Genomic DNA, 21,920 nt, shown 5'->3' with positions numbered 1-21,920 from the left:
AAAGTTGCCTTTGCGGGGAAAAGAAGCCGCTTTTGGGAGAAGAAAAGCTACTTTTTAACGGGAAAAGTTACTTTTTGGGGAGCAAAAGTTACTTTTCTGGGACAAAATACACTTTTTCTGGGGGAAAAAAGTTACTTTTTTGGGGGGAGTACTCTTTTTGGGGAAAAATCAGTTTTGGGGGAGAAAGCTTGATTTTTGTGGAGGAAAGACCCTTTTTTAGGGGTAAGTTACTTTTTTGGGGGGGAAATCAGTTTGGGGCGACAAAAGACACTTTTGGGTAAAGAAAAGTTGGTTTTTGGGGACAAGTCCCTTTTGGGGGAAGAAAAGTTGCTTTTCGGGGAGGAAAGAGGGGGTTTTTGAGGGGAAAAAGCCCTTTTTTTTTGAGAGCAGCTACATCTTAGAGTAAACTTGCTTTTTCGGGGTGAGAAGTAGCTCTTCGGAGGGGAAGTTTTGGGAAGAAAAGTGAGTTTCGGAGGGAGAAAAATCACTTTTTTTTTTGCGGGGAGGTGCCATTGCTCGGGGAAGCAATCACTTTTGGGGGAAGAAATCCCATTTCGGTGGGGGGATGAGGCGGGTTTTGAGGGGGAAAAAAGCCAAAAAAAGGGTTTTTTATGGGAGAGAAGCGTCCCGGCCGCACACAAAGAGCCGGGCGCTGGGCCGCATCCCGGCTCCCTCCGCGGGAGGGACCACCCAGCCCGAGCCGAAGGGAACATTAAAAGAAAAAAACTCTAAAAACCCAACCCCAGAAACTCCACCCACGGGTTTGCGACAGCTCCGAGGGGCCGGGCCAGGCCCCTCGGCCGCTTTTCCCCGCTCGTTTTGGGGTCTCACAACAGCACAGGGCCGCGGCGCGGCCTGGCGTGGCCTCGTGTGTCCCCAGAGCCACCGCGGCGTCCCCGGCCCCTGCAGCCCGGCACAGCCCGGAGCGTCCGGCCTCGTGTGTTTATTGTCCGGGAAAGGCAAGCAATGGGCACAGCCCGGCACCCCCTCGGCCGGCCGTGCTGTGCCCTCGGCTGTCCCCGCGACCAGCGACACCGAGACGGGCACCCGGACACGGGGGGGGGACATCCCCGTCCCTGCAGCCCGGCCTGGGCGAAGGCAGCTCGGTGCACGGACGGACGGACAGACAGACAGACAGACAGACAGACAGACAAACGTCCTTCTCCAGCGCACGCGGGGAGGGGAAGCACATCCCAGTGCGAAGCTTTGTGCCCAGCAGGACGGACGGACAGACAGACAGCGATTCCCCGGCGCTGCTTCAGCTCAGCACCTCCACGCCGAGCCCAGCACCGGCTGCCGAAGGCACGGAGTCTCCTGTGCGGCCACCGCGGATCCGCATTCCCTCTCGTCCAGCGGAGCCCCTCGGGCTGTCCCCGCGGATCCGGGGCTCGGAATGGCCCCGGGAGCGCCGCCGTGCCACCCGGAGGGTGCGGGCTCAGGACCAGGGGTCTGCCCGGTGCTGCTGGTTGTAGAGCTGCAGCTTGATCTGGTCGCGGATCTGGTTGATGAGGAGCCGCGCCAGGACGATGCCCACCACCTGGAGGGGAGAGGGACGGGGAGGGAGATGAGAGAGGAAGGGAGTGGGAAAGGGAGAGGGATGGGGAGAGGAAAGGGGGATAGATCAGGAGAGGGAGGGCAGAGGAGGAAGGGGAGAGGAGGGAGGGGGAGATGGAGGAGAAGGAGAAGAAAGGGCAAGTGAGATAAAGGGAGGGCAAAGGGGAAGGAGAAGGGAAGAGGAAGGGGAGAGGAATAGGGGGGAGAAGGGAAGAGAAAGAGGAAGGGGAACAGGGAAAGAAATGAGACGGGAAGGGGAAAGGGAAGAGGAAGCAGGGAGAGAAAGGGAGAGGAAGGGAAAGGGAAGAGGGAAGTGGGAGAGGAAGAAGAAGGAGAGAAAAGCAAGAGAAAGGGCAAGAGGGATGGGGGAGAAGGAGGTACTGAGCAACACCAGGCAACGTCACCCCATGCCCCCCATGCCGGACATTTGCATCACTCCCCCACCCCAAATCCCATCCCAGCTCCCCCATCTCAAAACCAGCCACCATTAAGGCAACTTCCCAAAAAGCCCCAGAAAGCAGAGCTCTGGGGCAGCCCCTGGTCCCCCAGCCCCGTACCTGGGGCAGGGCCAGCCCCAGGGCGATGCCTCCCAGCAGGAAGAGGTTGCTGTGGGTCCAGTTGACCAGCTTGTCGATGCAGCCGTTGGTGTGGATGAAGGCACTGGCCTCCAGGTAGCCCCTGGCCTGCATCCCGTGGCCACACATGGTGTTGATGACAGCCTGGGAGAGGGGACAGAACACAGAGGGGCTGGGGACAGAACACACTGGGCGCCCTGCTCTTGGGGGGCAGCTGGAGAGACCAGACCCCTGCCTTGGTGGGGTGTCCCTTCCTCAGTGTCTCCACGCTGTCCCTCCAGAGCCACCTGGCCCCAAAGAGCCAATCCCAGCTCTGGAGAGGGAGAATTCTCCCCCACCTCACCACAGCATTTCCACACAGGAGTCCCCAAACCCAATGGCTGGGATGGGGGAACCCAAACCCAGAGGGTGGAATGGGGGAACCCAAACCCAGAGGGTGGGATGGGGGAACCCAAGCCCAGAGGGTGGGATGGGGGAACCCAAGCCCAGAGGGTGGGATGGGGGAACCCAAGCCCAGAGGGTGGGATGGGGGAACCCAAGCCCAGAGGGTGGGATGGGGGAACCCAAGCCCAGAGGGTGGGATGGGGGAACCCAAACCCAGAGGGTGGAATGGGGGAACCCAAACCCAGAGGGTGGGATGGGGGAACCCAAACCCAGAGGGTGGGATGGGGGAACCCAAACCCAGAGGGTGGGATGGGGTCCATAAGTGTTCCCTTCCCTTGGGCAGGGCTCCAGGCCCAGCCCAGCCCCCGGGGCAGGGAGGACAGGCACGGGCAGGGTCCCCTGAGGCCACCCCAGCACAGACCTGGTCAGCATCGTGCAGGCAGCAGGAGAAGGGCACGGAGCAGCGCTCGCGGCTGGGGTTGGTGGCCGTGCAGTTGAAGTACATGTTCTGGGACCAGTCCTTGTAGGAGACACCCCCGCAGCAGCTGAACTGCGGGCAGGACACGGGGCTCAGTGGGGAGGGGACCCCAGCCCACGGCAGGGGGACAGGACACTCAGGGCTCTTTGTGCCCCCAGCCCTCCCCAGCCTCCCCCTGCCACGCAGGACATCACCGTGAACATCTTGGAAGAGCCATCCAAGATCCCCAGCCTGTGCTACCCCACAGATGTAAGCCTGACATGGAAATGGGGACATGTCCCCATCCGCTGGAGGGACACCCCGCCCTTGCAGGCCCCCCTGTCACCTCCTTCTGCCCGAAATCGATGAGGTTCTGCAGGTCCAGGTCGTCCCGGTAATGCACGATGGCCCCGTTGATGATCTCGCTGACCTTCCCACGGGCCTGGGGGACAAATGGGGGGACAGCAGCGAGGCTGCCACCCAGCAGGACAGGACTGGGGTCACCCAGCACCCCCACTGCCCTCCCTTATCAGTACCTCATCAGAGAACACAAAGCCCAGCACGCCGGCCGCCAGCTGCAGGAGGAAGATGATGGTCAGGCAGACGGAGAACTGAGAGAAGAGGAAGGTGATGGTGAGGGGAAGAGGAAGGTGATGGTGAGGGGGGCACCGAGATGCCACCAGGGTCCCCAGCAGGGTCCCCACCCCTGGCAGGACTCACCACCTGCAGCAGGCAGATGTTTTCCCGCAGCGAGCCCACGCAGCCGCAGAAGGTGATGAGGAAGGTGAGGACGCCCACCACGATGAGGAGGATGGCAGGGTCCACTGCCAGGCACGCCATGGCCGCCTCTGTCACCATGGACGAGCTGTCACCACACTGCCAGCACTCCCAGGACCCCACGTGCCACCCCAACCGTGCTGGTGGCTCGGACCCAGCAGGGCTGGGGAGCCCCCGAGCTCACCTGCGTGCTTCAGCAGCCGGGCATACAGCCCCACGGCCACCATCACCATGGAGATCATCTGCAGAGGGACACAGGTGACCCCCGTGCCACACCCACGGCCCCACCTGCAGCTCCCCAAAGCCAGGCATGCACCCGAGCTGCAGCCGCTGCCTCAGCTTCCCCTTGTCGCATGGTGTGCACCGTGTCCCCTCCTACTGGGCGGTCACATCTGTCCCCACCTCCCTGGAGCTGACATCTGTCCCCACCTCCCTGGAGGTGACTTGCCAGCCAGCGCTGTTCCTCTACGGGTGGCTGGACACAGCGATGTGGTTTATGGGAAGTACGGAACTTCCTCAAAAATAGAATTGCAAACACGGAAATAACCCACCAAAAGTCCCTGCAAAAAAACCCTCCCAAAAGCATTAAAAACCCCCAAACATAAAAAAAAACCCACCGAACCGCCCAAGCAGTACCAAAGTCTCCAAAACGTTTTTAAAAAATCCTGGAAGCATTAAAAATTATTCAAGACATAAAACTTCCCAAAACCATAAAAATTCCTCAAAATATATAAAAAAAAAAACCATCAAAAAGGCCCCCAAACGTGGAAAACTGTGGCTTCCCTGCAGGAGATGTCCCTGGGGAGGGCTGGGGACAAGAGGGGCCTCTGTCCCCCTCTCTGGGGGTTGTCACCTGTGAGGGGCCAGGAAGGGTCCCAGTGAGGTGGTGGGGACCCAAAGGACCCCAAAAACCCTTGGGGAATGGGGCAACCCCTTCTGTAGGTTCTGGAATGGGGGATCCCAATGGGGTCCAGGGATGGGGACACTCCCAGGCGCCAGGAGTCCATCAGGAATGGGGGAACACTGGGGTTGGGGGGCTCCAGGGATCCCGAGGAGAGCGGATTGCAGTGGGGACCAGGGGTGGGGACAGCTCCAAAGCCAGGGGGTTCCCGGTGGGATCCTGCGGATGGAGGTGGGCTGGGGGAATGCAGGATCCCAAATAGGTCCTGGGCTGGAGAGAGGGCCAGGGGTCCCTGGGTATGGGGGATCCCAAAAGGGTTCAGGGATGGAGACATTCCAAGGGCTGGGGGTCTCTGGGTATGGGGGATCCCAAAAGGGTTCAGGGATGGAGACACTCCCGAGGGCTGGGGGTCTCAGTGGGATCTCAGGGATGGAGGATCTTAATAGGGTTCAGGGATGGAGACATTCCCAGGGGCTGGGGGTCCCGGAGATGGGGGGGTCCCAAAAGGATTCAGGGATGGAGACATTCCCAAGGACTGGGGGTCCTGGTGGGATCTCAGGGATGGGGGGTCCCGGGGATGGCGGTGTCCCAGGGATGGGGCCAGCCCGCGGGTCCGGACGTCCTTCGGGAGCGCGGTGTCCCGGTGTCCTCGCACTCACCCAGAAGAGCAGGTTGAAGAAGAAGAGCATGTACTTGGCCACCGGGCTCACGAAGGAGAAATCGTCCCCGAGGGGCCCGGCGGGGACCGCCGCTCGCTTCGCCATGGCCGAGCGGGGCCGAGCGGGGCCGAGCGGGGCCGAGCGGGGCCGAGCGGGGCCGAACCGCACCGGTCCCCGCTTCGCCCCGCGGCGAGCGCCACCGAGCCCCGCCCCCGGGTCCCGTTCCCCTTCCCGCCCACTCATTGGCTGGATCTTCCTCACTCTGCCTTTCCATTGGACAACTGCCCCGTCACTCAGCCCCGCGGGTCCCGCCCCCGTGCGTTGCCGCACCTGTCCGTGGTGGGCGTGTCCATGGGCGGGGCCAGCTCTGCCCCTCTGCCAACAGCGCCGCCCAGCGGCCATGAGAGAACGAGCGCGCTTGGGGACACCGGGACCCCACAGCCACCCCTAAATGGGGACACCGTGTGACCCCCACAGCCCGTCCCTAAATGGGGACATCCCGGGACCCCACAGCCACCCCTAAATGGGGACACCCCCGTGACCCCACAGCCTGTCCCTAAATGGGGACACTGTGAGACCCCCACAGCCTGTCCCTAAATGGGGACATCCCGGGACCCCACAGCCACCCCTAAATGGAGACCCCCCGTGACCCCACAGCCCGTCCCTAAATGGGGACACCATGTGACGCCACACCTCAGCCCTAAAAGGGTCCCCCCATACCCCACATCCCCCCTCCCAAGCCCCCTGACCCCTGGTGGGTGGGAAGGAGGGGTCACCCCCACTCTGGAGCAATGCTCTTTATTTGGGGTCGCCGGGTTTGTCCCCTCCCCAGCCATGGGACCCCGGGGTTTGGGTGTCCCCTGGAGGGCAGGGGGACCCTGCGCTGTCTCCTGCCCATCCCCGGGGGTCCGAGCAGAGCCCCCCACCCCAAACCATCGTGCAGCCCCCAAACCCATCCTGCACCCCCACCCTAGAGCATCGCCCCAGCCCTGTGCCCCCCACTGGGGCAGTCGGGGCCATGTCCTGCCCCGGTGTCACACGAGGACCAGTCCCGTTGGGGGTGGCCTCAGGCGTTGGCACTCTTGAGGTCACCCAAGGCCACCTCTCCTTCTTCCCCTGCAGCCACAGCTGTGGGATCCTGGGCTGGGCCCCGTGCTGAGGGGACAGAGAGTGGGGACATGGGACAAGCCTGGCCCCACACAGCACTGTCCCCATCCCCATCCCTGTCCCCATCCTTGTCCCGTCACCATCTGCACCCTCGTCCTCATCCCTGCCCTGTCTTCATCCCCACCATCATCGCCACCCCATTCCCTCCTCATCCTCATCCCCATCCCCATCCCATGGATCCTATCCCATGGATCCCATCCCATTGATCCTGTCCAAAGGAACCCATCTCATCCCACCCCATGGATCCCATCCCATCCCACCCCATCCCATGGATCCCATCCCATGGATCCCGTCTCATTCCATCCCATGGATCCCATCCCATCCCATCCCATGGATCCCATCTCATTCCATCCCATGGATCCCATCCCATCCCACCCCATCCCACGGATCCCATCCCATCCCATGGATCCCGTCTCATTCCATCCCATGGATCCTATCCCATCCCAATCCATCCCATGGATCCCATCCCACCCCATCCCATGCATCCCATCCCATCCCATCCCATGGATCCCGTCTCATTCCATCCCATGCATCCCATCCCATCCCATCCCATGGATCCCGTCTCATTCCATCCCATAGATCCCATCTCGCCCTATCCCCACAAGGGAGCTGCAAATCCCCTCCCCACACAGAATCCCATCCCCAGTGGACCAAAGGGTCTCCAACTGCCCCCATCCCACAACATCCCCCCTTTGTACCCCCAGCATCCCCCAACACTTCCCTGTGCCCCCCAAACACCACCCTCTATGTCCCCCAGCACCCCCTTTTGTGCCCCCACACTCCCCTTTGTGCCCCCCAGCACCCCCATTGTGCCCCCCACCCACCTGGGCGCCCCCAGCAGTGGCCCTGGCAGTGGGCACACACCAGCACCCCGATGGCCACCGCGGTGAAGGCGGCCGTGAGGACACAAATCACCATGAGCATGTCCGGCTCTGCGGCCTTGGGGACCTCTGCGGGGTGACAATGGCATGTGGGGACACCAGCTGGGCCAGCCCCCACTCCCTGTGCTGTGCCAGGCTGGGGGAACCCTAAACTGTCCCCGGGGAGCAGAGTCAGGGACAGACAGACACATTAGGGACAGACACACCAGAGACAAGGGACACGTCAGGGCATGCGGGGACCCCAAACATGGCAGGGGGACAGAGCAGGGACACCTGGCACTGCCAAGATGGGACAAGGGACAGACACTTTGTGGGGACCCCAAATAGAGCAGGGGGACAGAACAGGGACACCTGGCACTGCCAAGATGGGACAAGGGACAGACACCTTGTGGGGACCCCAAACAGGACAGGAGAACAGGGCAGGGACATCTGGCACTGCCAAGGTGGGACAAGGGACAGACACCTTGTGGGGACCCCAAACAGGACAGGGGAACAGAGGAGGGACACCTGGCATCACCCAGATGGGAACAGAGCTGGAGGAGGTGACAGATGGGTCAGGGAATTGGAGACACCCCCAAATTCTGGCACCACCCAGGGCTGGACACACCAGGGAGCAGAGGGACCCCAAAAGGGACAGTGCCACCCCTGCCCCGCTCACCTGCCACGGCGGGCTGCAGCACCAGGGAGCAGAGGAGCTGCGGGGCAGCGGCGCGGGTGGCGTAGCAGGAATAATTCCCGAAATCGGGATCGCTGAGGTTCCTCAGCAGCAGGGACACGCCGCTGTCCCCTGTCCCCGCGGCACAGAAGGCCACCCTGCCCCTGAAGCGGCTGTCGGGCTGCACGGGCGGCTGCCAGCCCGGCTCGGGGGGCGGTGGCTGCCAGCCCAGGCGGTGGCTGAGGACGGGGACAGCGTGGTGGCCGCCGGCCTGGTGGGTGCAGCTGAGGGTGACCCCGCGCAGGTCACCCCAGGGCTGCGAGCCGCAGGGCAGGCAGGCGTCCTCGCCGACGGCCGCTGTCACCGTGACGGTGACAGGAGGCTGGTCTGGGAGGGGACACAGCGGGGTCAGCGCGCTGGGACACCAGGGATGGGGTACAGGGGCCACCCGCGAGACAAGGGGACAGGGGACATCTGTGGGGACACGGCCGGTGGAGCCAGGACCAGGGGCTTGGAGGCGCCAGGACCTGGGGCTCGGTGGTGCCAGGACCGGGGGCTCGGTGGTGCCAGGACCGAGGGCTCGGTGGTGCCAGGACCGGGGGCTCGGTGGTGCCAGGACCGAGGGCTCGGTGGTGCCAGGACCGGGTGTTCCGTGGTGCCAGGACCGGGGACTCCGTGGTGCCAGGGCCTGGTGCCAGCACCGAGGGCTCGGAGGAGCCAGGACCGGGTGTTCGGTGGTGCCAGGGCCTGGTGCCCGCACCGAGGGCTCGGAGGAGCCAAGCAGCCGCCCCGTGAGTCACCGCCCTGCCGGGAACGGCTCCCCCGCCCTCCCCTCGGGGTCCCCGCCGCGGTCTCCGCGCAGGGGAGGAAAGGAGGGTTGGGGAGGGGGTCTCTAGGAGCGGGGGCTCTGCCCGGACCCCCCACCCCATGGGTGGGTACCTGCCCGGGCGAGGAGGGGGCACAGAGCCAAGAGCGCCACGACGGGGAGCAGCGCCATCCTGCCGGCATCCGGAGCGGGCAGCGCCTGGGGGCACGGCAGCCTCAACAGCGGGCACCCCAAAACCCTGGGGGCACCCCAAACACAGCCCCCCATGGGGCTGTGGGGAGGGACCCCCGGGGTATCCAACCCCCCACACCCGCCGTGAGCAGGGGCGGGGATTTTTGGGGCTGGGGTCTGGGCAGGGGGCGGGGAGATAACGAGGCTGGGGGATGGGCAGTTATAGAGCATGGGCGAGGGGATTATGGGGCTGGGGGCGGGGGTTTCATGGGGCTGGGGGCTGGGGCAGCTGTAGGGCGGGGGGCGAGGGCATTATGGGGCTGGGGTCTGGGCAGTTATAGGGCAGGGGGTAGGGGTCTATGGGGCAGGGGTCTGGGCAGTTATAGGGCAGGGGGTAGGGGTCTATGGGGCAGGGGTCTGGGCAGTTATAGGGCATGGGCGAGGGGATTATGGGGCTGGGGGCTGGGCAGGGGGCGGGGTGGGTGTAGGGCAGCGCGGTGGGCAGCAGCCCCCGGTCCCCGGGATGGTGGGAGCCCCGGCCCCGCCCGGGGAGAGGGGACAGCCCCGGCCCCGGCCCTGGCCCCGGCCCCTCACCGTGGCTCCGCTGCCGCCCGCCCGAGCCGCGCTCAGCCCCGGCCCCGCCCCGGCGCCGCCGCCCGGCCCCGCCCCGGCCCCTCCCCGCCAGATGTGCCTCGGTCATCCAGATGTGCCCCTCTCATCCAGATGTTCCCCCTGCCAGCTGTGCCACTGCCCAGCCCAGATGTGTCCTGCCGGGCTGTGCCCCATCCAGATGTTCCCCCTGCCCACCCAGCTGTGCCCATCCCCGCCCAGAAGAGAAACAAAGCAAAACATCCGATCCCATTTTTAATAATATATTCCATGCAAGATATCCATACAATTTACTAAGTTTTTAAAGTTCATATTAAGTTTTTTTATATTTAGGTTTTTTCAAGTTTCTATTTTCATGGATTAAAAGTGTGTGTAGGATTTTATCATACAAGCAAATAAATTTATATTGTATAAAGGATGTAGGGAAATTACACATTTTATATTATAGGCTATTGATGTCATGCAGAAAATAGATCTTAACATGATATGGTATAATAATAAAGAATTAAATAATATAAATAGGAAAATAATATAATATAATATAATATAATATAATATAATATAATATAATATAATATAATATAATATAATATAATATATAATGTTATGTTATAATATATAATATATTATAACATTATATATAATATATATAATATATAATATATTATAATATATTATAATATATATTATACATTATGTATATAATATATATATAATATATTATAATATATTATATATTATATTATATTAATAATATGGTGTTAAAATAGAACAAAACACTATTAAGTCTCTTTCCACATACTACAAGGATTGGTGCCTTTGTTTCCATAAATATACACTATTAACGTAATAATATATAAATATAGTAATATAGTAATTTATTAATATATAATTAATGTATTTGTGTATAATAACATATTAATGTATTGATATTTAATAATGTATTTATATATAATTAATGTAACAATATATAAAATATATTTACATTATATAATTAACAAATTATTAAAAATGTATATATTAATATCATTACATTACAAATAAGCATTATTTTATGTATTAATAAAAATTTGTAGTAATATTAGTGGCAATTAACACTGTGATGCTACAGCGAGGTTACCACCGAGGTAAACAAATTTGTACTACCATTAGTCATTATAAATTACATCTAATGAAGCACCGAGAGCCCTAATGATTAAGTATTTATGGGAGCATTGATCTCTGAGTTCCATTTTGAGGCGCCACCAGCCCAGACCCTGCTGGGCTCCCTGGGCCCAGCACAGGAGGTGGCCCTGCCCTGGCTCGGGTGGCACCGTGCTGTCGTTATGGTCCCTTCCACCCACACCCTTCCAAGGTTCCAGCGCTCTGTGACATCACTCCAGCCTGCTGGCAGCAGAGGTGACAGCTCAGCTCTGGCTCTGCCACCTGCTCTACTGGCACCTGCGATGGCTTTGCTGTGGCTGCTGATCCTGCTGGCCCTGGCCGGGCCCGTGGGGGGCACCTGGGACACCTGCAGGTCAGTGGCCCCGGGGGGCTCGGGGACCCTCGGGGCTTCCCTGGCACAGCCTGGGCACAGAGGAGCCCCTGGGGGTCCCTGTCCCTGCTGTCCCCGAGCAGGGCAGTGATGGCTTTGTGCTTCCAGAGGCACCTGCGGGCTCCGGCCCTCGGATTTTGACCACAGCTCTGTGTCTGCCAACTATGACCACTCTGACGGTGACTACGCTACCTTGGGTTTTTCTGATGTCACCTCCCTCGACATGGACAGCCCCGGCGTCCCCTCAGGGGCCTGGCCTGGCATTGTCAGTGTCCAGGCCACCCTGGAGAACGGCACGTGGCACATGTGCTCTGGGGCCCTCATCAGACCCCAGTGGGTGCTGACGGTGGCCCAGTGCTTCTTCATGTCTGGGTAAGGACGAGCAGGGACAGGAGTGTCCCCACAGGAGGGACAGGGGTGTCCCCACAGCAGGGTCAGCTGTTGGGCTGCCACATCCCATGACCCTGCTCTCTGTCACCCCTCTGTCCATCTCCTGCCCCCCAGGGACATCTCCACTTACAAAGTGGTGATGGGGACCACGGATGTGGCGCAGCCGGGCCCCGAGGCTGCAGTGAGACGCATCCAGAGGCTCCTGAAGCACCAAAACTACGTGGCTGCCACAGCCATGAACAACATTGCCCTGCTGGAGCTGGACCAGCCCGTGGAGTGCAGCGACTACATCCAGCTGGGCTGCGTGCCTGACAGCTCCCTGGCAGTGTCCGAGCTGAAAACCTGCTACATCGCGGGCTGGAGGAACACCCCGGACAGCGGTCAGTGCCAGCCCGGGGCAGGGCCGGGCCGAGCCACGGGCACACGGCCCCGGGCAGGGACACGGCCCCGGGCCGGGGGCTCTGCGGGGGCACGGCCCGGGCCAGGCCCGGGGGCTGGGCCCCGAGTGTGGGGCTCTGCCCGGGGGCCGCCGCTCAGTGCCCTCTGTGCCCACAGCCCCCAGCCCACGCCTGGTGCTGCAGGAGGCCAAGGTGCGGCTCATCGACGTCCAGCTGTGCAACAGCAGCCACTGGTACGGGGGGGCCGTGCACCCCCAGGACCTGTGTGCGGGGTACCCGCGGGGCGGCATCGACACCTGCCAGGTGGGGCTGGGCCCGGGCTGGGCACAGGGACCCTGAGCCAACCTGGGCCCCATGGAACCCCCAGAGCCAGCACAGGGACCCTGAGCCAACCTGGGCCCCATGGAACCCTCAGAGCCAGCACAGGGACCCTGAGCCCCAACATGGCCCCATGGAACCCTCAGAGCCAGCACAGGGACCCTGAGCCCCAAAATGGCCCCATGGAACCCCCAGAGCCAGCACAGGGCCCTGAGCCAACCTGGGCCCCATGGAACCCCCAGAGCCAGCACAGGGACCCTGAGCCCCAACATGGCCGCATGGAACCCCCAGAGCCAGCACAGGGCCCTGAGCCAACCTGGGCCCCATGGAACCCCCAGAGCCAGCACAGGGCCCTGAGCCCAGCATGTCCCACCCTGTCCTTTATCCCGGGGGGGCCCTTCCCTTTCCCATCCATGGATCCTTGTCCCGTGTCCCAGGGCTGCCACTCCCCATCCCTAGGCCCCTGTCCCAGTGTCCCCCTGTCCCCAAGGCCTGGCGCTCTGCCCCCAAATCCCATCCAGTGTCCCCATAACCCCGAGGTGTGGCTGTGACCCTGGAGCAGCCCCTGACCCCTCTCTCCTGTGGCAGGGAGACACAGGGGGTCCCCTGGTCTGCAAGGACAACACCGGTGACTACTTCTGGCTGGTGGGCCTGGCCAGCTGGGGCAAGGGCTGTGCTGGTGACAAGCGGCCCGGGGTGTTCACATCCACCCAGCACTTCCACAACTGGATCCAGAAGCAGATGGGAATGGTCCCATCCAAAATGCAGCCTCCTCCGCCTGAGCCACCCACCCCCACCATTGAGATAGAGCCACCAGAACTGGAACCAGAACCAGAACCTGAACCAGAGCCAGAACCACAACCACAACCGGTACCAATACCGGTACCGATACCAGAACCGGAGCCCATACCAGAACCAGAAGAAGAGGAAGAAGAAGAACCAGAGCCAACACCACCACCGCCTAAATTTATAACGATTTCATTCCCTAAAGCCATCCTGCTGAGGTTCTTCACGAATCTGCAGGAATTCCTGGAGTTCCTGCGGGACAAACTGGATTGAGCAGGAGGAGGAGCGGATCCAGTTCTGGCTGTGGGAGATCACAGCAATTCCCTGCTGGAGCCACGGCTGTGCCAAAGCCACCCCCAATGCCCAGATCTGCTCTGCCCTGCTCTTTATCCCCCCTCCACCCACCCACCCTGGTGATGAACTTCAGTTTGTTCCTGAAATAGAGTTGTTCCCAATTATCCTCATTTCCAGCCCAGTTCAGTCTTCTGCTCACAACAAGGATGGGACAATCTGGGGAAAATAGGGTGGGGTTGGCTCCTGGTTTGGGGGGGATGAGGGGCAGCCAGGGAGGGAGGGAGGGAGGGGAGGATGGGCCTGGTCCTCCACCACCTCCATCACCTTCTGAGGAGCTCTTAGGATGGCTGGGACAGGGTCAAACTCCCACCCTGAGGGGTCATCCCTGCTCATGGGCCACCAGGAACTCAAGGGTGCAGCAGAACAACCTTCAGGGATCCCAGAAATGCCCTAAAACTCATGGGGTTCCATCACCCTGTTTGTAACTCCTCACCCTGGGGGAGGTACTGGACATTCCTGCCTGCACTTTAGGGGATGTCATCCCAAGGTTTGGGGATTTGGGACACAACCACCACCACTGGACATTCCTGCATGCACTTTAGGGGATGTCATCCCAAGGTTTGGGGATTTGGGACACAACCACCACCACTGGACATTCCTGCCTGCATTTTAGGGGATATCATCCCAAGGTTTGGGGATTTGGGACACAACCACCATCACTGGATGTCTGAAGGAGGACCAGACCAGCAGGGCCACTTCAACAGCGCTGCCACCACTGCTGGTCTGGTCTGTGTGTCAGTTGTGCTCTGACTTTATGGTTTGAAGCCAATTTTTCTGTATTCTGTGCATTTATTGGATCCTTCCCTTCAAATTTCAACTCTGACTTCCAAACCCCCTGCCTGCTGAGTGGGGTTTGTGTGGGGTGAATTCCTTCCTGGGGTTTTCCTCCAAACCAGCACAGCCTGGAGGAGGAGAGAGGGAGAAACTTCTCCAGCAAAGCCTCAGGTGTGCCAGTGCTGGGAAAAGTCCTGGAGAGGGACAGCAATGGGGACAGCTGGAGCTGCCATCTGGAATCCTGTGGAGGTGCTGGAAGTGCCACCCTGAGCTGCTGCTGCTGCCACCCAGGGCTGTCCCCTCTGTCCCCAGCTTGTGTCTCTGAGGCTGCTGGGACCCATCCCACTGCTCCTGCTGTTCCCTCAGTCCCCATTGGGATCCTTGGATCTGGGACATTCCCTCTGCTCCAGAGGGACCCCGAAGGTCCCTCCAGCCCAAACCATGCCCGGGTTCACAGCTCTGTGCTGCCCTCCCCCCACCCGAGGCCACCGAGCCCCACACATGGAACAGGCCCCTCTGTGACATTACCCCAGCCTGGTGACACTGCAGGCACCACCAGGGCCCTGGGTGTCACCAGAGGTGACAGCTCAGCTCTGGCTCTGCCACCTGCAGTGCTGGCGCCGATGGCTTTGCTGGGGCTGCTGATCCTGCTGGCCCTGGCCGGGCCCGTGGGGGGCACCTGGGACACCTGCAGGTCAGTGGCCCCGGGGGGCTCGGGGACCCTCGGGGCTTCCCTGGCACAGCCTGGGCACAGAGGAGCCCCTGGGGGTCCCTGTCCCTGCTGTCCCCGAGCAGGGCAGTGATGGCTTTGTGCTTCCAGAGGCACCTGCGGGCTCTGGCCCATGGTTTTGAACGAGACCTTGGTGATTCCCGAGTACGGAACCTCGCACTCTGCCAAGGGCACAACCCTCGATGTCAACCAGGGGGCCTGGCCTGGCATCGCCAGCATCCAGGTCACCCTGGAGAATGGCATGTGGCACATATGCTCGGGGGCACTCATCGGCCACCGCTGGGTCCTCACAGTCGCCAGCTGCTTCGTCGGGGCCGGGTAAGGGGGAGCAGGGACTGGGATGTGACCCAGCAGGGACAGGGATGTGCCCTCAGCAGCATTAGGGATGTCCCCACAGTGGGATCAGGGGTGTCTCCACAGCAGGGTTACAGGTGTCCCTACAGCAGGGAAAAGGATGTGCCCACAGCAGGGACAGAGATGTCCCCACAGCATGGATGTCCCCTTGGCAGGGTCAAGGATGTACCCCCAGCAATGTCAGGGATGTCCCAGCAGGGCCAGGTGCCCAGGCTGCACCACCATGTGCTGCTCCATTGTTGTATCCATTCCCTGCTGTGGGAAGCAGAGGGCTGGGAGCTGCTGGGCTGTGCCAGCCCTGTCACTGCTCCCTGTCACTGCTCCCTGTCACTGCTCCCTGTCATTGCTCTCTGTCACTGCTCCCTGTCACTGCTCTCTGTCACTCCATGGCTTCCAGGAATGTCCTCAACTGGAAGGTGGTGGTTGGGGCCACGGATCTGGCTCAGCCAGGCCCCGGGGCTGAGGTGTTCCAGATCAAGCAGCTCCTGAAGCACCAGAACTACGACCCGGTCACGGCCCGGAACAACATTGCCCTGCTGGAGCTGGACCAGCCCGTGGAGTGCAGCGACTACATCCAGCTGGGCTGCGTGCCCGACAGCTCCCTGGCAGTGTCCGAGCTGAAAACCTGCTACATCGCGGGCTGGAGGAACACCCCGGACAGCGGTCAGTGCCAGCCCGGGGCAGGGCCGGGCCGAGCCGCGGGCACACGGCCCGGGCAGGGACACGGCCCCGGGCCGGGGGCTCTGCGGGGACACGGCCCGGGCCAGGCCCAGGGGCTGGGCCCCGAGTGTGGGGCTCTGCCCGGGGGCCGCCGCTCAGTGCCCTCTGTGCCCACAGCCCCCAGCCCACGCCTGGTGCTGCAGGAGGCCAAGGTGCGGCTCATCGACGTCCAGCTGTGCAACAGCAGCCGCTGGTACGGGGGGGCCGTGCACCCCCACGACCTGTGTGCGGGGTACCCGCGGGGCGGCATCGACACCTGCCAGGTGGGGCTGGGCCCGGGCTGGGCACAGGGACCCTGAGCCAACCTGGGCCCCATGGAACCCTCAGAGCCAGCACAGGGACCCTGAGCCCCAACATGGCCCCATGGATCCCCTCAGAGCCAGCACAGGGACCCTGAGCCCCAACATGGCCCCATGGATCCCCTCATGGCCAGCACAGGGACCCTGAGCCCCAACATGGCCCCATGGAACCCCCAGAGCCAGCACAGGGACCCTGAGCCAACCTGGCCCCCATGGAACCCCCAGAGCCAGCACAGGGACCCTGAGCCCCAACATGGCCCCATGGATCCCCTCAGAGCCAGCACAGGGACCCTGAGCCCCAACATGGCCCCATGGATCCCCTCATGGCCAGCACAGGGACCCTGAGCCCCAACATGGCCCCATGGAACCCCCAGAGCCAGCACAGGGACCCTGAGCCAACCTGGCCCCCATGGAACCCCCAGAGCCAGCACAGGGACCCTGAGCCCCAACATGGCCGCATGGAACCCCCAGAGCCAGCACAGGGCCCTGAGCCAACCTGGGCCCCATGGAATCCCCAGAGCCAGCACAGGGCCCTGAGCCAACCTGGGCCCCATGGAACCCCCAGAGCCAGCACAGGGCCCTGAGCCCAGCATGTCCCACCCTGTCCTTTATCCCGGGGGGGCCCTTCCCTTTCCCATCCATGGATCCTTGTCCCGTGTCCCAGGGCTGCCACTCCCCATCCCTAGGCCCCTGTCCCAGTGTCCCCCTGTCCCCAAGGCCTGGTGCTCTGCCCCCAAATCCCATCCAGTGTCCCCATAACCCCGAGGTGTGGCTGTGACCCTGGAGCAGCCCCTGACCCCTCTCTCCTGTGGCAGGGAGACACAGGGGGTCCCCTGGTCTGCAAGGACAACACCGGTGACTACTTCTGGCTGGTGGGCCTGGCCAGCTGGGGCAAGGGCTGTGCTGGTGACAAGCGGCCCGGGGTGTTCACATCCACCCAGCACTTCCACAACTGGATCCAGAAGCAGATGGGAATGGTCCCATCCAAAATGCAGCCTCCTCCGCCTGAGCCACCCACCCCCACCATTGAGATAGAGCCACCAGAACTGGAACCAGAACCAGAACCTGAACCAGAGCCAGAACCACAACCACAACCGGTACTAATACCGGTACCGATACCAGAACCGGAGCCCATACCAGAACCAGAAGAAGAGGAAGAAGAAGAACCAGAGCCAACACCACAACCGCCTAAATTTATAACGATTTCATTCCCTAAAGCCATCCTGCTGAGGTTCTTCACGAATCTGCAGGAATTCCTGGAGTTCCTGCGGGACAAACTGGATTGAGCAGGAGGAGGAGCGGATCCAGTTCTGGCTGTGGGAGATCACAGCAATTCCCTGCTGGAGCCACGGCTGTGCCAAAGTCACCCCCAATGCCCAGATCTGCTCTGCCCTGCTCTTTATCCCCCCTCCACCCACCCACCCTGGTGATGAACTTCAGTTTGTTCTTGAAATAGAGTTGTTCCCAATTATCCTCATTTCCAGCCCAGTTCAGTCTTCTGCTCACAACAAGGATGGGACAATCTGGGGAAAATAGGGTGGGGTTGGCTCCTGGTTTGGGGGGGATGAGGGGCAGCCAGGGAGGGAGGGAGGGAGGGGACGATGGGCCTGGTCCTCCACCACCTCCATCACCTTCTGAGGAGCTCTTAGGATGGCTGGGACAGGGTCAAACTCCCACCCTGAGGGGTCATCCCTGCTCATGGGCCACCAGGAACTCAAGGGTGCAGCAGAACAACCTTCAGGGATCCCAGAAATGCCCTAAAACTCATGGGGTTCCATCACCCTGTTTGTAACTCCTCACCCTGGGGGAGGTACTGGACATTCCTGCCTGCACTTTAGGGGATGTCATCCCAAGGTTTGGGGATTTGGGACACAACCACCACCACTGGACATTCCTGCCTGCATTTTAGGGGATATCATCCCAAGGTTTGGGGATTTGGGACACAACCACCATCACTGGATGTCTGAAGGAGGACCAGACCAGCAGGGCCACTTCAACAGCGCTGCCACCACTGCTGGTCTGGTCTGTGCCACCCACAGGGTGTCAGTTGTGCTCTGACTTTATGGTTTGAAGCCAATTTTTCTGTATTCTGTGCATTTATTGGATCCTTCCCTTCAAATTTCAACTCTGACTTCCAAACCCCCTGCCTGCTGAGTGGGGTTTGTGTGGGGTGAATTCCTTCCTGGGGTTTTCCTCCAAACCAGCACAGCCTGGAGGAGGAGAGAGGGAGAAACTTCTCCAGCAAAGCCTCAGGTGTGCCATTCCTGGGAAAAGTCCTGGAGAGGGACAGCAATGGGGACAGCTGGAGCTGCCATCTGGAATCCTGTGGAGGTGCTGGAAGTGCCACCCTGAGCTGCTGCTGCTGCCACCCAGGGCTGTCCCCTCTGTCCCCAGCTTGTGTCTCTGAGGCTGCTGGGACCCATCCCACTGCTCCTGCTGTTCCCTCAGTCCCCATTGGGATCCCTGGATCTGGGACATTCCCTCTGCTCCAGAGGGACCCCGAAGGTCCCTCCAGCCCAAACCATGCCCGGGTTCACAGCTCTGTGCTGCCCTCCCCCCACCCGAGGCCACCGAGCCCCACACATGGAACCGGCCCCTCTGTGACATCACCCCGGCCTGGTGGCACTGCGGGCACCGCCAGGGCCCTGGGTGTCACCAGAGGTGACAGCTCAGCTCTGGCTCTGCCACCTGCAGTGCTGGCACCGATGGCTTTGCTGTGGCTGCTGATCCTGCTGGCCCTGGCCGGGCCCGTGGGGGGCACCTGGGACACCTGCAGGTCAGTGGCCCCGGGGGGCTCGGGGACCCTCGGGGCTTCCCTGGCACAGCCTGGGCACAGAGGAGCCCCTGGGGGTCCCTGTCCCTGCTGTCCCCGAGCAGGGCAGTGATGGCTTTGTGCTTCCAGAGGCACCTGCGGGCTCTGGCCCATGGTTTTGAACGAGACCTTGGTGATTCCCGAGTACGGAACCTCGCACTCTGCCAAGGGCACAACCCTCGATGTCAACCAGGGGGCCTGGCCTGGCATCGCCAGCATCCAGGTCACCCTGGAGAATGGCATGTGGCACATATGCTCGGGGGCACTCATCGGCCACCGCTGGGTCCTCACAGTCGCCAGCTGCTTCGTCGGGGCCGGGTAAGGGGGAGCAGGGACTGGGATGTGACCCAGCAGGGACAGGGATGTGCCCTCAGCAGCATTAGGGATGTCCCCACAGTGGGATCAGGGGTGTCTCCACAGCAGGGTTACAGGTGTCCCTACAGCAGGGAAAAGGATGTGCCCACAGCAGGGACAGAGATGTCCCCACAGCATGGATGTCCCCTTGGCAGGGTCAAGGATGTACCCCCAGCAATGTCAGGGATGTCCCAGCAGGGCCAGGTGCCCAGGCTGCACCACCATGTGCTGCTCCATTGTTGTATCCATTCCCTGCTGTGGGAAGCAGAGGGCTGGGAGCTGCTGGGCTGTGCCAGCCCTGTCACTGCTCCCTGTCACTGCTCCCTGTCACTGCTCCCTGTCATTGCTCTCTGTCACTGCTCCCTGTCACTGCTCTCTGTCACTCCATGGCTTCCAGGAATGTCCTCAACTGGAAGGTGGTGGTTGGGGCCACGGATCTGGCTCAGCCAGGCCCCGGGGCTGAGGTGTTCCAGATCAAGCAGCTCCTGAAGCACCAGAACTACGACCCGGTCACGGCCCGGAACAACATTGCCCTGCTGGAGCTGGACCAGCCCGTGGAGTGCAGCGACTACATCCAGCTGGGCTGCGTGCCCGACAGCTCCCTGGCAGTGTCCAAGCTGAAAACCTGCTACATCGCGGGCTGGAGGAACACCCCGGACAGCGGTCAGTGCCAGCCCGGGGCAGGGCCGGGCCGAGCCGCGGGCACACGGCCCCGGGCCGGGGGCTCTGCGGGGACACGGCCCGGGCCAGGCCCGGGGCCTGGGCCCCGAGTGTGGGGCTCTGCCCGGGGGCCGCCGCTCAGTGCCCTCTGTGCCCACAGCCCCCAGCCCACGCCTGGTGCTGCAGGAGGCCAAGGTGCGGCTCATCGACGTCCAGCTGTGCAACAGCAGCCGCTGGTACAGGGGGGGCCGTGCACCCCCAGGACCTGTGTGCGGGGTACCCGCGGGGCGGCATCGACACCTGCCAGGTGGGGCTGGGCCCGGGCTGGGCACAGGGACCCTGAGCCAACCTGGGCCCCATGGAACCCCCAGAGCCAGCACAGGGCCCTGAGCCAACCTGGGCCCCATGGAACCCCCAGAGCCAGCACAGGGACCCTGAGCCAACCTGGGCCCCATGGAACCCCCAGAGCCAGCACAGGGCTCCATGGAACCCCCAGAGCCAGCATAGGGACCCTGAGCCCCAACATGGCCCCATGGAACCCCCCAGAGCCAGCACAGGGACCCTGAGCCCCAACATGGCCCCATGGATCCCCTCAGAGCCAGCACAGGGACCCTGAGCCCCAACATGGCCCCATGGAACCCTCAGAGCCAGCACAGGGACCCTGAGCCAACCTGGGCCCCATGGAACCCCCAGAGCCAGCACAGGGCCCTGAGCCAACCTGGGCCCCATGGAACCCCCAGAGCCAGCACAGGGACCCTGAGCCAACCTGGGCCCCATGGAACCCCCAGAGCCAGCACAGGGCTCCATGGAACCCCCAGAGCCAGCATAGGGACCCTGAGCCCCAACATGGCCCCATGGAACCCCCCAGAGCCAGCCAGGCCCTAAATATGGCCTTGGCCCCATCTGGGCCCAGCCCAGTGCCCTGCCAGCCCCATGTCCCCACCACTGACAGCGTCCTTTCCCCATCCCCATGTCCCTGCCCCGTGTCCCATTGTCCCCAAGGCTGGCACTGTGCCCACCTGCCCACTGGCAGCCCCAGGTGTGGATATCCCGGAGCTGCCATTCCCTGCCTGTCCCTGCTCCCTGTGCAGGGCTGGGGCAGAGCCCACCCTGAGCCAGCCCCATGCTGTTCCCAGTGAGGGTCTGGGGGCTCCAGCTGAGCTGGGAATGTGGGTCAGGCAGGGGCTGGGAGAGAGGATCCAACCTTGGCACAGCCCCTGACCCCTCTCTCCTGGTGCAGGGGGACATCGGGGGTCCCCTGGTCTGCAAGGACAACGTTCAGGAGAACTTCTGGCTGGTGGGCCTGGCCAGCTGGGGCAGGGGCTGTGCCAGGGCCAGGAGGCCTGGCATCTTCACCTCCACCCAGCACTTCCACTCCTGGATCCATGCCCACGCCGGCCCCAGCCCGACAGGGCCGGCACCGGCACCAAAGGCCACCCTGAACTCGCTGGAGCCACCAGGACTGCAGCCATCAGAACCCAGGCCACCAGAACCGAGGCCAACACAACCGAGGCCACTGGTACCAGTGCCAGAACCAGAACCAGAACCGGAGCCAGAACCTGAGCCAGAACTGGAGCCAGAACCGGACATGGACATTTCCTTCCCAAAACACACCCTGAAACGATTCCTCAGGAAGCTGCAGGAGGTGCTGGAGCTCCTGAAGCACAGGACAGGGTGAGGGGAGGGGCAGCAGGTCCAGTTCTGGCTGCAGAGGATCTCCAGCAGCCCCAGCCGGGGCCGTGGCTGCGGGGCCAAGCCAGCCCCGGTGCCCAGGGCTGCTGTGCCCTGCCCATGTTCCTGCCCTGAGCCCACCTCGCAGAT

At 61.8% G+C, this 21,920-nt stretch overlaps 4 protein-coding genes and 1 pseudogene across 5 annotated transcripts; 3 read left to right on the top strand and 2 right to left on the bottom strand.

The window, feature by feature from the left end:
• Window positions 1–871: 871 nt before the first annotated feature.
• Window positions 872–5,474, bottom strand: TSPAN33 (tetraspanin 33). Of its 2 annotated transcripts, none has more exons than XM_036400182.1 (8): window positions 5,308–5,474; window positions 3,932–3,989; window positions 3,691–3,818; window positions 3,507–3,581; window positions 3,317–3,412; window positions 2,935–3,063; window positions 2,112–2,273; window positions 872–1,537 (listed from the first exon to the last, which is right to left on the bottom strand). In XM_036400182.1, exons 1-8 carry the CDS (start codon window positions 5,410–5,412, stop codon window positions 1,436–1,438), a joined length of 855 nt encoding a protein of 284 aa, XP_036256075.1. In that variant the 5' UTR covers window positions 5,413–5,474; the 3' UTR covers window positions 872–1,435. The 2 variants fall into 2 exon arrangements, with proteins under 2 accessions (XP_036256075.1, XP_036256076.1); XM_036400183.1 differs by having other exon boundaries at window positions 3,694–3,818.
• Window positions 5,475–6,296: 822 nt separating this feature from the next.
• On the bottom strand, window positions 6,297–9,641 carry LOC118698261 (uncharacterized). The gene is made up of 5 exons (XM_036401439.1): window positions 9,602–9,641; window positions 8,950–9,034; window positions 8,014–8,397; window positions 7,299–7,424; window positions 6,297–6,462 (listed from the first exon to the last, which is right to left on the bottom strand). Exons 2-5 carry the CDS (start codon window positions 9,005–9,007, stop codon window positions 6,374–6,376), a joined length of 657 nt encoding a protein of 218 aa, XP_036257332.1. The 5' UTR covers window positions 9,008–9,034; window positions 9,602–9,641; the 3' UTR covers window positions 6,297–6,373.
• A 1,420-nt stretch (window positions 9,642–11,061) lies between these two features.
• LOC118697672 (acrosin-like) lies at window positions 11,062–13,325 on the top strand. The gene is made up of 5 exons (XM_036400486.1): window positions 11,062–11,132; window positions 11,259–11,522; window positions 11,655–11,920; window positions 12,096–12,241; window positions 12,845–13,325. Exons 1-5 carry the CDS (start codon window positions 11,062–11,064, stop codon window positions 13,313–13,315), a joined length of 1,218 nt encoding a protein of 405 aa, XP_036256379.1. The 3' UTR covers window positions 13,316–13,325.
• Window positions 13,326–14,793: 1,468 nt separating this feature from the next.
• LOC118697673 (acrosin-like) lies at window positions 14,794–17,569 on the top strand. Its single transcript, XM_036400487.2, has 5 exons — window positions 14,794–14,864; window positions 14,991–15,218; window positions 15,652–15,917; window positions 16,092–16,237; window positions 17,089–17,569. The coding sequence occupies exons 1-5, from the start codon at window positions 14,794–14,796 to the stop codon at window positions 17,557–17,559; spliced, it is 1,182 nt and encodes a 393-aa protein (XP_036256380.1). The 3' UTR covers window positions 17,560–17,569.
• A 1,409-nt stretch (window positions 17,570–18,978) lies between these two features.
• On the top strand, window positions 18,979–21,777 carry LOC118697674 (acrosin-like; annotated as a pseudogene).
• The last annotated feature ends 143 nt before the right edge of the window (window positions 21,778–21,920 follow it).

This window comes from Molothrus ater, chromosome 5 (genome assembly GCF_012460135.2).
Source record: "Molothrus ater isolate BHLD 08-10-18 breed brown headed cowbird chromosome 5, BPBGC_Mater_1.1, whole genome shotgun sequence".
NCBI lineage: Eukaryota > Metazoa > Chordata > Aves > Passeriformes > Icteridae > Molothrus > Molothrus ater.
This window is presented reverse-complemented; position numbering and strand designations above follow the sequence as displayed.

Coding starts and splice junctions, on each gene's coding strand:
- TSPAN33 (XM_036400182.1), bottom strand. CDS start 5,412: ATGGCGAAGCGAGCGGCGGTCCCCGCCGGGCCCCTCGGGGACGATTTC. Junction 3,990..5,307: donor TCTTCAACCTGCTCTTCTGG/GTGAGTGCGAGG, acceptor GTCCCTCTGCAG/ATGATCTCCATGGTGATGGT. Junction 2,274..2,934: donor GCCTGCACGATGCTGACCAG/GTCTGTGCTGGG, acceptor CCCCTCTCCCAG/GCTGTCATCAACACCATGTG.
- LOC118698261 (XM_036401439.1), bottom strand. CDS start 9,007: ATGGCGCTGCTCCCCGTCGTGGCGCTCTTGGCTCTGTGCCCCCTCCTC. Junction 8,398..8,949: donor CCCCCTCCTCGCCCGGGCAG/GTACCCACCCAT, acceptor GTCCCCTCCCAG/ACCAGCCTCCTGTCACCGTC. Junction 6,463..7,298: donor CCACTGCTGGGGGCGCCCAG/GTGGGTGGGGGG, acceptor CTGTCCCCTCAG/CACGGGGCCCAGCCCAGGAT.
- LOC118697672 (XM_036400486.1), top strand. CDS start 11,062: ATGGCTTTGCTGTGGCTGCTGATCCTGCTGGCCCTGGCCGGGCCCGTG. Junction 11,921..12,095: donor GAGGAACACCCCGGACAGCG/GTCAGTGCCAGC, acceptor CTGTGCCCACAG/CCCCCAGCCCACGCCTGGTG. Junction 12,242..12,844: donor GCGGCATCGACACCTGCCAG/GTGGGGCTGGGC, acceptor CTCCTGTGGCAG/GGAGACACAGGGGGTCCCCT.
- LOC118697673 (XM_036400487.2), top strand. CDS start 14,794: ATGGCTTTGCTGGGGCTGCTGATCCTGCTGGCCCTGGCCGGGCCCGTG. Junction 14,865..14,990: donor GGCACCTGGGACACCTGCAG/GTCAGTGGCCCC, acceptor TTGTGCTTCCAG/AGGCACCTGCGGGCTCTGGC. Junction 15,918..16,091: donor GAGGAACACCCCGGACAGCG/GTCAGTGCCAGC, acceptor CTGTGCCCACAG/CCCCCAGCCCACGCCTGGTG.